This window comes from Poecilia reticulata, chromosome 20 (assembly GCF_904066995.2).
Source record: "Poecilia reticulata chromosome 20, P_reticulata-male-v2, whole genome shotgun sequence".
Classification (NCBI taxonomy): domain Eukaryota; kingdom Metazoa; phylum Chordata; class Actinopteri; order Cyprinodontiformes; family Poeciliidae; genus Poecilia; species Poecilia reticulata.
The window spans coordinates 20,002,661-20,016,139 of NC_088849.1; the positions used below are offsets into that span (position 1 = coordinate 20,002,661).

Below are 13,479 nucleotides of genomic sequence, written 5' to 3' on the forward strand. Positions count from 1 at the left end.
TTTCGGCTTCTCGTCATTTTGTTTTATTGAAGTCTCTTTCGTTTGGCTCTTTAAGAAAGTCCCGCTTTATGCCTACACACCTAATGCCGCAGGATTGCAAACAACACCAACCAGATCACCTCTCGGCTGTCTGTGTTTTATCACAATCTGGCACTAAATGTCTCTGTGAAATGAGTGAACGATGAGGTAAGCAGCGCCGGATCAACACCTGCTGCGCTGCCCAGCAATGCAGCTGCATTTGTCATGGCCTCCACTCCTGCGTAACTGCCTGGCACCCCCCGCTGTTTGGCCATCTGCCCACTTGGCTCAAATGTTTACAGGCGAAAACAAGAAGTAAAAACACATACCTAGCAGCGTTGGACTTGCTGAGTGAAGTTAAACAGATGTTGACACATGCTTTGCCTCAGGGTGCCGAGACGCAGCTTGGCCTCGGCAACAGGCAATAAACCGACACGTGCTTCAGGAAAGGAGATGTGAATGAAATCGAAATCCTACTTTGGCCGTTTTGTTTGGTTTCACCACTCAGGTTGGCAGCGCTTGTTGAAAGATTCCTACTCGTGGTCCGCTTGTTTCGACTTGTCCCGAAGTGAACAAGTCGATGCTCTAGAACCCAAATCCAGATTTAGTTTCAAGGTTTTTTTTTTTGGTTTTTTTTTGGAGTTCAGTTAAGGTTGGAAGATGAGCGGCACACATGTGGGACTTTAGTGTGATTGCGGTGCGAGAGTTTCAATTTCAGCTGTAAAAATAGAGAAAAGCTTTCCGAGCACATATTATGCAAATGTTGTAATGTTTTATCTCGGTTGGGGTGGGGAGGGTTGTCGAAAAGAGAAGCCTCCGGAAAAGGATGTTTTTGTTCTCGTTCGGTGCGTTCCATTGGTTGTACTTAAATGTTATCCTTTGTGTGAAACCACATTATGCTTGGCACGGTGAGAAATGTGCCGTTTGGCTGCTTTTCTTTTGGTTATTTACCGCTGTTTATTTTGAGTTCTATCAGCCTTGAGACGTTTAGAAAGACTTCCTCAACAAACGGTTCGGAGCAGGGCATCTTTTAGCTCTGCACGTTTAATGAGCTCTCACTTTGGGTGGGTCCACTGAAAGATAGCCATCAGGCTCGGCCTTTCATGGCAGCTGTGATTTGGATTAGCAGAGTGGTCTCACATGGACTTAAGAAAAAAATGTTCAAAAATGTAGCTTTTTCTCTTTTTTTCTTTGCTGCACAGCTGCTCCACCATTCTTCCCCTACGTCCAATCCTCAAGTTGGGGAAAAAAGTTGAAGCAAGGATTAAAGCAGAGTTAGGTCATGAGACAAAAATACCAAGCCTTCGAAATCTCATAGAAAATTGTTCAATCTATCAACGACATGACAAAATGGCAGACCTGCCAAGACAAGACCATTAAAGTGGGAGTATGTCATGTGCAAGGAGAGCAATAATCAGAGAATGAGCCCATAATAACCGAGATTCACAACACAGATGGGCGAAATCCGCCGTTTAAAGAAAGGCACAAAAAGCCATGGTTGAGGTTTGCCACGAGTAGAAAATGCCGGAAATGTGGGAGAAGGTCGTCTTTACACAACTTACTAAAAGTTAACTTCCTTGGCTGCCTTTATTACACCATCTGCCATGCAAATTAGCATGTCACGACATCCTGACGTTGTTCCCACAGTAAAATGTGGCGGTGGCTGCATCATGCTATGGTGTTGCTTTGGGAGAATGAGGCCAACCAGGACAGTTTCTAGTTTTGCACTCCACAAAATCTCCGCTTTGGCAAAAAAGAAAGCCACAGGAAGTCCCATTAGCAGTTTGCCACAAACCATTCAGGAAACATGGCAAACCTTAAAAAAGATGCTCTGGTAAGTTTAAACTCTGAGAGACTCAGAAAAACCTTGCTTTGATGGAAGAATGTAAGCTTCTTCCAACATGCCTGTGGAAGAAGGCGCTCTGATCAGGTTATATACCAAACGTACATTTTGACAAACTTGCAAAAAAATGATATTTCACATCACGCCGTTTGAACTGTGAGACATGGCGGTGGCTGCAACATGCTGTGGGGTTGTTTCACTTCAGCTGAGAGGTGATGGAAAGATGGCTGAAGCCAAAGACAGGTTCACAAAGACTTCCACTGCGGATGTTTCAGAGCTGGCCACTTTTAGCTCTGCGCATTTAATGAGCTCTCATTTTGGGTGGGTCCACTGAAAGATAGCCATCAGCCTTTCATTACAGCTGGGTTTTAGATTACCTAAGGAAATTCACATGGAAATATGAAGAAGTATTTTACGAAAGTCTGCTTTTCTCCTTTCTTTTCCACACAGCCGCTCCACCGTTCTTCCCTGCCTTCCATCCTCCGGTGCCAATTGACGACAGACACACCCAGGGACGTTACATCTACGAGCCGTCGCCCGTGAACCCTCTTCATGTGTAAGTCACACACACACACACACAAACGCAGGACCCTAAAATACCGCTGATCACAACCGATACAAATCAAGCCCCCGAAAACTTCCTTCCGCCTCTGGGCGTGGAGCGTCCTCTCTGCCTCTCAGGATCAAAGGCCACGGCCCCCGTGCGTGCGCAACATGATCTGCATGTCAGAGACACGCAAATGAACATGTGTCAGAGACATGAAAATGAGAGCGGGGCCGAGGGGAGCCTGGGAGCGCGCCCGGTTCTCATGATCAAGCCCTGTCAGGAGGAGCGGGGAGTGATGCCTCCGCCGACATCAACCCGTCTTTGACAGACACAGATGGGCTCTTGACTGTTCAGTCTGTCAAATATATGGAGTCAGGTAAAAACACGGCGTTATTCCTCGTTAAGGAGGAAGGTGGTCAGTCGGCGCGACGCCTACTGGAGTCTGGGTCAGAGACGAACTTCAAAAGCACTTTCCGTCTTTCTTTCTGTTCGCCGTACCTTCATCATTTGTATTCTTTGCGTCCAAGTAGTAAGCACCGCTACTAGCTGCTTCGTTGTCCCTGCGGCGCTTGTTTTCCAGGCGAAGGAAGCGATCATGGCGCGACGAGGACAAATTGGATGGGGCAGCTACTTGGGCCGCATTATGTTTGATATTCTTTATCATTATCAACTCCCCCCCATCCTCCCTTCCTCTCCTCCAGGAGTCATATCTCTCCCTTGCTGATGTGCCACTAAGCGTAATGAATTTTTTATACCCCCCCCCTCTACCTCCAGCCCACCCCACCTCTCAACCTCTCCTGCCGCACCAGAGGAAGAAAGGGAGGAACTAAAAAAAAAAAAGACGGAAGAAAAGGGAAGGTGATTGATGTCCCATGTCACTGCAAACAAAATGGCAAATATAATTTAGCATTTAGCTTATGCAGAGATAATGGGGCGAACACGCGCAGGCAACACGGGCTCAAACAAACAGCCGGGCTTGTTATCCGTCAGGAGCGCTTTGGAGCGATGTGGAGCTCAGGTTAGGGAGGGAGACGAGGGAGAAAAATGAGGAGAGGGCGGAGGGACAACGTTAAGGCAGGGAATTGAATTAAGGCGGAGAGGTTGCGCGGCGGCGGCGTCTTCAGTCACTCTGTTTGGATGGGAATTACCCGTGCGCTTGGCTCGCTGTCACCGGAGACGCGGCCGCACTCTGCCTCGCTACTTAAAGCCTTTTTATCCGAACCATTAAGCTCGGAGCTGTTTAATATGACATGCGACGTTGAGGGAAACTATTTGTCATGATTATAAGGCAGCTGTTGAGTGGCCAAACGCGTTTAAATGGATTCTGTGAACTCGCTGTCATGCCTTTTGCGATGCACTGGGAAAAGTTCTCAGACCCCTAACAAACCTCAGTGGGATTTTTGTGGAATTTTCTTAGATGCACCAACATAATAAAATGTAATTGTAAGGTAAGTTATTTTTTAACAAACAGAAAAAAGTCTCTTAAATAAAGCACATTTCAAATCTTACAACAGATTTTCTGTTCTGCTATAAAACAGACATTGGCCTTAACTTTACCATTCTTGCATAAAAACTAGATTTCTGGAGCATCTGGTTAATAATTGTGCTCATTTTCCCAACTGAGGTTTTATCCCCGTTGAAGGGGGAAAAAAGCATCTCCACAGCATGGTGCTGCCGCCGCCATGTTTCACAAAAGGGATAGTGAAATTTGAATTATGGATATTGTTTTTCCTCTCTACACTTGACATTTTGCATAATTTTGATTGTCTTGAATGTGTTCTGACCCTGTCAAAGCCTCTGATCAAGGTTGGAAACCGTTTATTTGCTCTGTCTCAGGTCGTTTCAGTACAACAGGTGTGTTAAATGCACCAACTGAAGATGACCTCTGGCTCTCACGCTTACGACTTCTCACACCTTAGCTGTTTACTTCTAAAACTTCTCTAAAGTCACCCAGACGTCTGTTGCCCTGCCTGACTTGGAAGGTTTTTTACCTCCACACTCCATTATCTGAGAATGGATTGAGTAATCCTCTAACAGATGTTAAAACCTTAAAATATTCCTTTAAAACCTAACTCTGCTTTAATCTAATCCAACCTCTTCTCCCTGACCTATGTGCTGTGTTCCTTCATCTTCATGATGCTGTTTGTCCCTAATAAACCACTGAGACCTTTAAAGACCAAAGGTGTTTCTATGGAGATTAAATTGCACACAGGTGGATTTTTACTAACTAAAGTCTGCTGAGAGTTGCACTCAATTTTATTAAGAAGCGTAAATTTTGGACAGATTTCTCGTCGTAAACAGAGTTTCACGGGGCAGTTGTACTCCTGCAAAGAACGGTATCTAGTAGCTGTTGGGAAGAAGCAATATTGCAAGCTTTATTAAAAAGCAGCACCGAATTCCTCAGTGAAAAGAAGCACTTATCACATGTGGTATTAAAGAAACCACCTGATGGCAAATTGGAGTTAATTGCACATCCCGGTCTTCTGCAAGTTTTGGCTGGTGCTGAACTTTTACGTGTGCAAAGCTGCAGCCGAAAGAGTAAATGCACTTGAGCGTGGAGCTCAGCAATGCTTTCTTGCAGTCAGACGCAAGCAAATAAGTCGGAGCGGTCGACGTGTCGCCGCCGTTCCAGGGAAACTGCAGACAAGAGGCGGCTTATGGTGAAATATTGAATTGTTTTAAGACAAGTTCCCCAACCGTGTGCAGAATTAATCGTTATTAGCCTTCTCAAAGATATGCCTAAGTACACAGGGACTATTATTGCGGTACTTCCCCATGCAACCTTTCATTACGGCCTGTAATTACAGTTGGGTTGGCCCTGCGGCACTTCCATCAATCCAGTCAGCTTCCCCCCGCCGTGCCGCGTGAGCCAGCCACCACCGGGCGTCCAAAAAAACACGGTGAACGCCCAGCAGCTTGTTTCCTCTCTGCCACAGCGACACATCCACCATCCGCACTCGGCAAATGAACAGAATCACATCCTATTACGGTGAAGGGCCTAATTGAAACATGTTTATTTATGGCCCCTCGTTTTTAGACTAGAAGCAGGCGTTAGCAGCGAACAGCTAACGGGGCTCCGGTGATATGAGGCGGTGGAATTAAATTAAAAGCTCATAAAATGAAATATGCTCCGTATTAGCTGTTTGACACTTAATTTGCCTTCAAATGAGCAGAGGAAATCAGAAATTAACTGTCCTTTGTTTTTTTCTTTTTTTCACCCCGCTCTTTACCTCACCTCCTCTATTAAGAAAGGGAGAACGCAATTACAGACAGAGGCTAATCGTTTAGTTTATGAATTCCTGTGGGGAAAGTACCAGTGTGCCAATATTACAGCCTCAGGGTCAGGTGAGGTGGTGGGGGTCCCTTCTTTTGCTTTTGGAACAAAACTTACATGCTTGCATGAAAAAACAAAAACATCTTCACCTGAGCCCTACGACAGACTGGCGACCTGTCCAGGGTGACCCCGCCTCTCGCCCGAAACGTCAGCTGGAGATAGGCACCAGCAACCCTCCCGACCCCATTAAGGGACAAGGGTGCCAGAAAATGGATGGATGGATGGATCTTCACCTGAGCAGATGAAGAACTTTCCTAACTAAAGCCTCACAGGAACAGCTGGTCTGATCCTGGTCCAGATGAAGTCTTCTCTGTCTTGAATCCAGCTGTTGGTTTTCCAGGTCTTGATAGTAATGGAAAAAAAAAAAACAAAAAAAAAAACAAGAACTGCCAAAATATTTGGTTTTCCAGACCGTTATTCCGTATTTCACCTTCATTCCTTTCTTTCTTTCCTTCTTTCCTTCTTACCTGTTCCCATCTTCTTAGCAAATAGAAATAATTTTGGTGATTCTAACTAACCTAAAACAAGAAAAGTTTGGTCTCATTTAACATCAGACGGTGATAAAAAATGTGTCTTTTCATTTGGTGTGTGTAAATATCTGGTTTCAACTGAACCTTCTATGTATCCTTCTTTCCTTCCTTTATTATGTCTTCCCTTTGGTCTTTCCATTTTTTCTTTCTTGTTTATTTTCTTCCACTCCCCTCTTCTTTTCTTGTTTGTATCCTTCCTTCTTCCTCTCTCCCTCCCTAGTATCTTTCCTTTATGTGCTCCTTCCCATGTGCCCTTTCTCTCTCTCCTTAGTGTCCTTCTTTCGTTCCTTCCAGGAGTTAATTTATTTTTATATGCTTTCTGCCTTTCCTTTGTGGTATCCTCCCCTTATTTTTTTCTTTGCACACTTCTTCCCTTTATTCCTTCTTTTCTTCCTATTGACCTTCCTTCCTTTTCCCCTCCTTTTTCTAAGTTTCACATCTAAGCCCTGCCAAAACCACATAATAAACTTTAGTGCAATACCTTTTAAAATATAAAGGACTGAGATCTGTGGAGAGCTGAGTCTGTAAAATCTGGAGTTTTTACATCAAATATCTACGTCTTCCAGAAAAGATGTTCTCTATTTAAACAAACACATAGATAAGTGCAGATTGGGCGCTCCACAGGAAGCTCTGGTCCCCTCTAGCACCACCACTGGAGCAGGACTGGACTTAACGGGACTTTTTTGGAAGCCGTGTCTTTTATCCCTCCGCCCCATGCAGTGCGGTGCCAGTCCTCGGTCACCCGGAGACGGCCCGTAACAAACAGAGGAATTTGTCACAAGTCAATTATCGGCTGCAGAGTTTATTCTGGAGTCCCGGGCCCTCGTGCTGTGAATGGGGGTGCCACTAAAACCACAAAACAATCCAACAGGACGGGCAATTGACTTGCAACCTTTTGACTCGCTCACCGTGCGCAAATTTACAGAAGAACGAAGGCAAACTGAGTTGATTTAGAAGACTTTGAAGGTGTTGAACATAATTTTAGTGTAAAGTCATGACAAAAATATCCAATCTTGCATTTTCTCCCATCTTCTTCCTTTGCCCATTCTGAGAAATCGTGAAGCTTCACGCTTCCAGCTCATGGGTTCTGCATTTTCGGACATTACAGAGAACAAACTGGGGCTTTGTTCCGCAGTCGTATAGTTTGCCCAGTCAGGAGCATGTTTTTTCAGCTGCCGTCTTGGCCTGACTGGAACACACTCTGAAGGTACGACTGGGAGAACCACTGCAAATGATGGTTCAGATTCAGCTCAGAAGACAATAAACCTGGAGGGAGTTTAAGGCAGTTAATGCTGTTGCCTTACGATACTCAGTTTTTTATTAGCGTTCAAATAACGATGTGTAAAATTGTTTCAAATAAACATATATTGTATAATGTTCCTTCATTTGTGGGGGAAAATACTTCTCTTCAAAAGCAGTTTTCAGCTAAATTAGCAGTGTTGCAATTACTGCAACTCATACAGTCCTCCCAAAATGAATGGAACTCCGTTTATACTCTCCCTTTTGAGATTGATCGGAGTTTCTAGGAACTTTTAATTAGCAATCAATGAATTTCTTTTCCCCAGAGGTAAAAACACGACGTGACACAGGGGTCCTATTTCATTTAGCCACTGCGCTGGACGAGGACGGGGGCATGTATTTTTCTTCCCAGCATGCGGAGAATGGAAAGGAAGTTCTGTCAGAACAGCAGCAAAGAGTGGTTAGTATTTAGGGGTCACCAAGTCCACCATCCTTATGTGGGTTCAATAATTGAATACGGAGGTCGTCCTTGCAACCAGTTCACCTCGTTGGGTGTCACTGGATGTTGGACGTTGCCCACAATGTTTATCCATGTAGCTAAAAGCGCTGACCTTTGGCTGATTACACTCAATACTTCAAAACTTCGGATAATCGTTAATGTCATTTGAACATTTCTTCTTTAGATCAGTGGTCCCCAAACTACGGCCCGCGGGCCGGATCCAGCCCGCCTCCACATTTGGTCCGGCCCCCTGAACAATACCAGAGAGCATTCAGATTTTTTTTCATATATTGTATTTTCCGGTTTATATGTGGATTTTTCTTCAACCACCAGGGGGCTCTTTAGCAGGAAGTGTGTCCTGTAAACTGTGGGTGTTTTGTTTTGCATGGCGCATTCCTGCCATCTGTTGGACTTTTAGGGAACTGCTTGACTTTTATGTTACTTAATCAGTACGGTTGTTTGCTAGCGGTAGAGCAGATGAACACACATGTTTATGAACACCGCATTCCAGGTCGAATTCTTCGAAGCAATGCCTGTAAGTAGCAGCTTATACTTCAAAACAAGCATTTATGTTGAAGTAACTTTCCCTCAATGGAATATATACTAGTCAGTCCCAGTGACCGTTTCACTAACGGTTTTTGCCCATGTGCTTTCTGGGTAAAAATCAATCAAGAAACGTGCACCCCTACGCCCCACCCTACGCCCCACCCTCCACCCCCTCAACAATTTCCGGCAGCGCAGGTGATAAACGTGTAACACTTCTTCTGTTACAAACTGACTCCGGCCCCGACCAGAGAAGGGAAAAGTTATGTGGCCCTCACAGGAAAAAGTTTGGGGACCACTGCTTTAGATCATTGAACTCAATTGACGTCAGTCCATAGGAGTCCATTTTTTAGTTGCGTTTAAACCCCTACCACCTGTGTTTTTCAACTCAAAAACTGTTAAAAACTTCCAGGCTTGTAGCTAGTGTAATGAGCTCAGCAGAAGCTCACTTCCACCGGGGGTTTGCTAATTGCTCCTGGCTAGTCTGAAGGATCTGAGTGGAGGAGTTGTAAGGGAGGACGGCTCTGTCAGGTGGAATCTCAGTAACTTGGAAACTGCGGCGCTCGGTCCAACCGAGCGTTTTGTACAGCTGAATGGTTGCCACGGGAGACGAAAGGATTTCTCAAGGCAACATTCCAGGTATGTTTTTGATGAAGGAATAACATTACAACATGATATAAATCTAAAAAAAGTTGATTTTAAATAATACTGCCCCTTTAAATGAAACTTTTTCTTTCGCTTAAAAACAAAAACCCATCACTGCAGCAGCAGAGGAGCAGCAGCAGCATAGCAGTGATGCTTGGAATCACCTCTTTTACCTTTGAATTCAGCCTCATTTTTTGGTCCACATGCCTCCCCTCTTACTGTCCTCTTCAGTATTTACATAAACTGTTGTCACATGGCCCAATCTGCTGCATAACGGAGCGGCGTGTTGCTTAGCATAAAGACCACATTCTTATCTCAACACCTCCTTCCAGATGGGACGAGGCCGAGCGTTGCGACACTCGCACACAAAACGCGCGGAGGCACGCACACTGGCAGCGAAACAATAAACAGAAAACGAGCTTTTGCTGCACCGGAGGAGAGATGCACTTTCATCTCCCCGGCTGCTCGTGGTTGCATGTTCAAGGTGACTTTTTGTAATTTCAGATTTCGTTTTTTTTTTTTCCTGAACCTGCAGCGCGTTTTCCAGTAATTTCATATGTGAATAATGTCTGTTCCGGATTGGGAAGCAAAGTGAAGCCATAAATTACAGCATAAATCATGGATTATTCCCTAATCACATCTGATAATCTCTGCCTAGATACGGCTGCTGTCACACGGGCCGGAGAGACGAAAGGCTGCTTTTTCATCTTCCTCTCCTAACTGTCCAGAGCCCAGTCGGTGTGACTTCACGGGTCACCCCTGTGCAGCGCTCCCCTCCTTCCTTCCTTTCTTTAATGCTCTCTCTTTGGAGTAAGTCAGGGGGACAGGCGGTCATGCAGTCGCAGGCTTCATGATTAATGGTGTTTATTCTTGACAGAAGGCTCCTTTTTATTTATCTGCATTGCAGTTTCACTGATACCATCGGTCACCTGAATGAAAAATATTCAGTCATACCAATTTTGCAGCATAATTGAGTAGAGTCACTTCCTTTCAGTCCCCCCTCATCCTGCCCTCTCCTCTCTCTTCTTCTCTCTCTTCCTCTCTTTCTATCTGGCAGCCTTATCATCGCCACAGTAATTTTCGTGCTGCGTTGTTTGATATGGAGAGGCTGACTTTAGCCGTATTTGACATAAAGCCTCTTCAATTTTCTCAGGAGCAAGAAAAAAAAAAAGGAAAAAAGTTGTGCACCGATTCCTTTTTTTTTTTTTTCTGAGGCAATTTCAGGATTTAGAGAGAAAGGAGATAAATGGCTAAACAGAAATGTGGGCAGATTGAAGTTACAGTATATCTATTTTTTTGTGATACACTGGTTTCAGAAGCCTAAAATGGGAAGTGTAGTTTTTGTGTGTGTGTGTGTGTGTGTGTGTGTGTGTGTGCGCGTGTGTGTGTGTGTGTGTGCGTGCGCATGTGTGTGTGTGGGTGTGTGTGTGTGTGTGTGTGTGTGTGTATGTGTGTGCGTGTGCGCGCGCGCGCGTGTGTGTGTGTGGGTGTGTGTGTGTCCAGGATTGTGATATTTTAAGGCACCTGTGTATTTTGAGGATGATGGATCCAGCAGGTTGAAAGAGAGTAAAAAAAAAAAGCGAGTTCGGCGCAGCAGAAATTTGACAAGGCCTGTAAAGGTTTAGGGTTGAGTCATTACCTGTGGAGATCTGTTAAGACATGTTCCAAAACTCTCCTCAAACCTACTAGGATTACCCTGTTTTGAAGCCTGCTTCTCCTTCCTGAGTGCTTGTATTTTCTCCTTCACTTAATACATTTTTGTGCCTCTCTTTAATCCCTTTAAAACGGCTTTGAATCTCCAAAATGCATTGGAGTTAATAGTATTTGTGCCGATTATTTTTTTTTTCAATAAATACATTTTTTTTCACTGTTGCTTCTTTTGAATTTAAATTGAAAGTGCATGGAAAAATAGCTTTGAAAAGGGTACATTTTGTGATAAAAGGAGAACACATTAATCTCTAATACAGGCCCAGAAAATTTGCACATGTTACACATTAGTGATTTGATTTTCTATACATGAGTCATTTGCCCCCTCTTCATGTTTGAGATCTCAATTTGTAGCTCTCCCAAGGAGCACAATGGAAAAACCAGGTCTGAAGGGGAGAGATAACAGGCAGGTGCCAACAGCGCTGCGCTAATGTGTGTGTGACTGGGCGCATGAGTGCATGTGTGTGTGTGCAGCCGTGCATGCGCGCGCGTACACACAAATACAAAAAAGGCGGTTCTGAAATAATTTAATCTTTTGTTTCATCTTTTAATTTTCTGAGCAATTCTGCATCTTTCATTTCTCTCTAAAACACTGAAAATAAATTTACATTTGTATTAAATTTGCTGTTGTTTATCAGCTGTGCAGCATTTGCATTTTATTTTCCCATCTCAAACCTGCTGCACTGAAATACATGAGATTTGCTTTAGGACCTGGGTTGTTGCCTGAAATTAAAAAGTAGTCAATGAATAAAAAATGTCAACTTATTTGAACGTGACAGCTTCTCCCCAGAATTTGCATCAAAATTATATGTAAAAATTAGTTTGCATTAATTTAACCTTTTTCCTGTCGTTTAATTTCTCTTTGCGGTTCTCCCAGTTTTTTTGTTTTTCATTTAAATTTACGTCTCTCTTAATTAATTTGATTATCCCACTGTTTTCACTTTGAACATTTTTAAAACAGCACCAAAGCAAAGTATAATGGTCAAGAGAACCTGCATTACCTCTTGGAAATTAAATCAAAATCTCTAATATTCATACATTAAACATTTTGTTTTATCCTTACATTTCCTTACGTTTTTAACTTGACAGTCTAGATAAATTTACAGGATTTAAACTTGAATTTTCTCATAAACATTTGAGAATTCTAAATAAAACGCCTCTGCATTGGCAGTAAAATACATAATTTGCATTAAAACAGTCACTGATTGGGCTTAACACTGTTAAGCAAAACAATTGAATGAAGTAATTTAATAATATTTTGTTTGCATTTTTAATTCTCTACTTAAAAGCCTAATCATAATGTATTGGGCACGATTTGCAGTTTTCATCTTAAGTCTTTGCTATTGCATTAAAATAGCATTATATTAAAATATATTACTTAATAAATGTTACTACCAATTCAAACTTGAATTATCTTCTAATTAATACTTATTAATAAAAAACACTCGACTGCACATCAAGGACTATTATGTTAGTATTATTATTATTAGTATTAATAAATTATTTCCACAAAATGTCAACAAAATTTATTGTAAAATAAAATGACACACTCTACATTAATGGTATAGTTTTTTTCATCAAAAATGCTTGGTGATTAAGTTAATGTCCATAATAATAATAATAATTTGCAATTAAACTAAGTTTCATGAAGTTCTTCTCTAGCAGAACTTCTTAATGTCTAACGTCCTCGTGGACTTGGAGAACAGCTGTCTTGTATTTGGTGGGTGTGGCACATTGTCAGTTTTAAGAGCTTCTTAATAGCTTTTTCCTACAGCTCGCCGCATTATGCGTCACCACATAAGCAATTATTTAGAAGTTAAAAAGAAAAGTTCATTTCCACACTAAGAGGAGTTTGGAGTATTTTGGAAAGATTTGCATAATGTAGAATAATCTATTTTAAGTTGGCTTTTTCTTTTCTGTTCTGTTTTTTTTCTCTCTCTCTGGGTCTCAATCTGCGCCCTGCAGAGTTCATGCTGGACCCGTGCAGAAAAGTGGAATTTCCATTACTCTCTGGGCTCCAGAACCTACCATTCCTCTCTGGGGGCCAGTTATAGCAAGTAACGAGACCTCGGGAACAGGGTCATAAATCCACTCCAACTCCGCTCATTTTCCAGCCTTTCTACCCTTTCTTTCCTACATCACTCCTTCGCTCGGACTCTCCCGCAAATGATCGAAGGGGAACGTAAATGAACACAGTGTGAAATATCACCACATGTTTGTTATAGGAGGCTTTTTTGGTGTGGTCTCCGGGTCTGCCAGTGTGGGAAGAAACGACTTCTCTCCCCGCAAAATTAAAAAAAATGTCACATAAAGCAATCCTTCTCATTATGTCACTCGTCACATGTGGCATCCATTACGTCTGATGGCGTGGTAGAAAATAGTTTCATCTTCTGATGTTGTTTGAAGCAGGAGCCATGGAGGAACCCCCCTCGCTCTGTTCATCTCCCATGATACCCGGCTTTTCTCTGAGAGGGTGAAGGGTTTTACATTGCGATTGTCCGGCGGGAGAGCTTCGGATAAGCGGAGTCGCTGGACGCAGCTGCATGCGAATGCAAGCGAGGTTCCTGTTGCATG

General features: G+C 43.1%; 1 protein-coding gene across 4 annotated transcripts in view; it reads left to right on the top strand.

Moving 5' to 3' along the window:
* Positions 1-13,479, top strand: part of gli3 (GLI family zinc finger 3) — a 124,090-nt gene that overhangs the window by 68,032 nt on the left and 42,579 nt on the right. For all 4 annotated transcript variants that reach the window (XM_081601428.1, XM_081601426.1, XM_081601429.1 and 1 more), the window contains exon 4: positions 2,312-2,417. In XM_081601428.1, coding sequence (XP_081457554.1) covers positions 2,312-2,417 — 106 coding nt within the window. The remainder of the gene's footprint in view (positions 1-2,311; positions 2,418-13,479) is intronic.